This window comes from Carcharhinus amblyrhynchos, chromosome 23, assembly GCF_965287045.1.
Source record: "Carcharhinus amblyrhynchos chromosome 23, sCarAmb.v2.hapA, whole genome shotgun sequence".
Classification (NCBI taxonomy): domain Eukaryota; kingdom Metazoa; phylum Chordata; class Chondrichthyes; order Carcharhiniformes; family Carcharhinidae; genus Carcharhinus; species Carcharhinus amblyrhynchos.
The window spans coordinates 46529221-46532284 of record NC_137346.1 but is presented as its reverse complement, the minus strand read 5'-3'; the positions used below and the strand labels follow the sequence as shown (position 1 = coordinate 46532284).

At 45.0% G+C, this 3064-nt stretch overlaps 1 protein-coding gene across 1 annotated transcript in view; it reads left to right on the top strand.

Annotated features, from left to right (window-relative positions):
* Positions 1 to 1500: 1500 nt before the first annotated feature.
* Positions 1501 to 3064, top strand: part of LOC145357201 (putative G-protein coupled receptor 139) — a 7537-nt gene continuing 5973 nt past the window's right edge. Inside the window, exon 1 of the mRNA XM_080210320.1 lies at positions 1501 to 1675. Coding sequence (XP_080066446.1) covers positions 1501 to 1675 — 175 coding nt within the window. The remainder of the gene's footprint in view (positions 1676 to 3064) is intronic.

The window sequence follows — 3064 nt, the reverse complement described above, 5'->3', positions numbered from 1 at the left end:
TCTTAGTCGTGTTGAAGAGCAGAAGGATCTTGGGGTCCGGGCCCACAGGACTCTTAAATCGGCCTCGCAGGTGGAAGAGGTGGTCAAGAAGGCGTATGGTGTACTGGCCTTCATTAATCGAGGGATTGAGTTTAGGAGTCGGGAGGAAATGCTGCAACTTTATAAGACCCTTGTCAGACCTCATTTGGAGTACTGTGCGCAGTTCTGGTCGCCTCACTATAGGAAAGGCGTAGAAGCTATTGGAAGGGTACAGAGGAGATTTACAAGGATGTTGCCTGGACTGGGAGGCATGCCTTATGAAGTTAGGTTGAGGGAGCTGGGACTCTTCTCCCTGGAGAGACGAAGGTTGAGAGGCGACCTGATAGAGGTTTATAAAATGTTGAGAGGAATAGATAGGGTGGACTCTCAGAGGCTATTTCCCTGGGTTGAAATGGTCGCTACGAGAGGACACAGGTTTAAGGTGCGGGGAGGCAAGTACAGAAGTGATGTTAGGGGTAAGTTTTTCACTCAGAGGGTGGTGAGTGAGTGGAATCAGCTGCCATCAGTGGTGGTGGAGGCGAACTCGCTGGGGTCTTTTAAAAGACTTCTGGATGAGTATATGGGGTTTAATGGGATTGGGGGTTATAGATAGGTCTATAGATTGGTAGGTGTTGATGTGATCGGCGCAACTCGTGGGCCGAAGGGCCTGTTTGTGCTGTAGTGTTCTATGTTCTATGTTCTATGTTCTATCATTGTGCCTCTTCTTTCTGTTATGAACCTGTTGCACATTTCCAAATCAGACATGAAGAAACGAATCTCACTCCCACTGGTGTAGACAGGCCTGACGCCGATTTTGATTCAAGCTCATCAAATTTTTAAACCCTGACAAGAAACCGGGCCATGGTGGTGAGTGCGCTGAATGTTAACCACTAGATCACCAGGGAACCTCGTGAAAACCTTTATAAAATATAATTTATTCGTAATCCATGGGCCATTTATTTTCATTCCAGACCCGTTATCATCAGAGGCAATTTCTTCCTTCAAATTCACTCCTTCACTGCGCACTAACTGTGTACTGAGAAAGACATTAGAAGACCGGTTTGAGGATGTTTTTGTGTTGAAATAGTGTCAGTTCCTGAAGCCAAGAGGACAGCCCTTATGAACTACAATATTTCCCCATCGAAATGGAGATGTTCTGTGAGCTGTCAGAACCCTCAGCAGATTGCTCAGCACAAATCTTACTGTGATCCAGAATGAACAATTTGTTTTTGTCCATTTTGATATAAAATGTGTTGAAACGAACGGTATGATCTGAATCTGTTTGTTTATTGACTATGATTAATGGCAGTCTCCATGGGCCTGGCCAGTGTCTCAGAAGGTTTCCCCTCTGCTATTAATATGGGTTTCCTTTGAATGTGTTATTCCACTTCCAGCGGGAGCGTGGACCCCGACACAAGCAGAGATCAGTAGTTTCAGGAAAAGGAAGAGGAGTGATTAGAATCCGAAAATATAGAAACGGGAATGGATGAGAATCTGAGAGCGATGGACTGGAATGTTACAACAGTCGACAGGAGTTTTATCTCGGGTCTTTACTACCTTTCTAAAGATGTGAAACTATTAACATCTCGCATTGAATTTGCACTCATGGTTATTCAAGGGATTTACTATCCCATCCTAGCTATCGTTGGTGTCCCTGGTAAGTGTCTTCATCCTGTTAATATTTCAAATCTATTTGTTAAACGGTATAGAACATAGAACATAGAACATTACAGCGCAGAACAGGCCCTTCGGCCCACGATGTTGCGCCGACCAGTTACAAAAACAATGACCCACTAGCCTAAACCAATCCCTTTTCGTCCATAAACCTATCCACGGATCTCTTAAACGCCCCCAAACTAGGCGCATTTACAACTGCAGCAGGCAGGGCATTCCAATCCCTCACCACCCTCTGGGTAAAGAACCTACCACGACATCCGTCCTGTAGCTACCCCCCCTTAATTTAAAGCCATGCCCCCTCGTGCTAGCTTTCTCCATCCGAGGAAAAAGGCTATCACTATCCACCCTATCTAAACCTCTAATCATCTTATATGTTTCAATAAGATCCCCTCTTAGCCGCCTTCTTTCCAACGAAAACAACCCTAAATCCCTCAGTCTCTCCTCATAGGACCTCCCCACCATACCAGGCAACATCCTGGTAAACCTCCTCTGCACCCTCTCCAACGCCTCCACATCCTTCTTGTAATGTGGGGACCAGAACTGCACACAGTACTCCAAGTGCGGCCGCACCAGAGTAGTGTACAGTTGCAACATGACGCTGCGACTCCTAAATTAAATCCCCCTGCCAATAAACGCCAAGACACCGTATGCCTTCTTAACAACCTTATCTACTTGATTCCCAACTTTCAGGGATCTATGTACACATACACCTAGATCCCGCTGTTCATCCACACTATTCAAAGTCCTCCCGTTAGCCCTATACTCGACACATCTGTTATTCCTGCCAAAGTGAATTACCTCACATTTCTCCGCATTAAACTCCATCCGCCACCTCTCGGCCCAGCTCTGCAACCTGTCCAAGTTTCCTGCAAACTATGACACCCTTCCTCACAATCTATGATGTGCATTTTTTTTAGGGAAGGCGACTAAATCTGTTCACACTATTTCAAGTGTGGTGTAAGTACTTCCTTGTATAGTTTTAATAAGGCTTTCCTTTGAAACTAAAGGCCAACGTTCCATTAGCCTTCCTGCATGCTAACATTTTGCGGTTTATTCACGAGGACTGACAAATCCCTCTGTCTGCAGTCGTTCTCTATTTAAATAATAGTCAGCTCCTTTATCCCTTTGACCAGGGCACGTAACTTCAGACTGTGTTATATAATATTCCAACAGTAAAGGCTTTACTCACTCATCTATATCCCTCTCTGGAGGAAGGAGGTGTGGATGTATTTACTCCATCTATCTCTTCCTCAAATCTGTGGATTGATTCTGCCTCCATTGCACTCTGGGGCAACGAGTTCCACATTTTCATAATTCTCTGAGATCAGTTTCTCTGCATCTCAGTTTTGAACATAAGAAATAGGAGCAG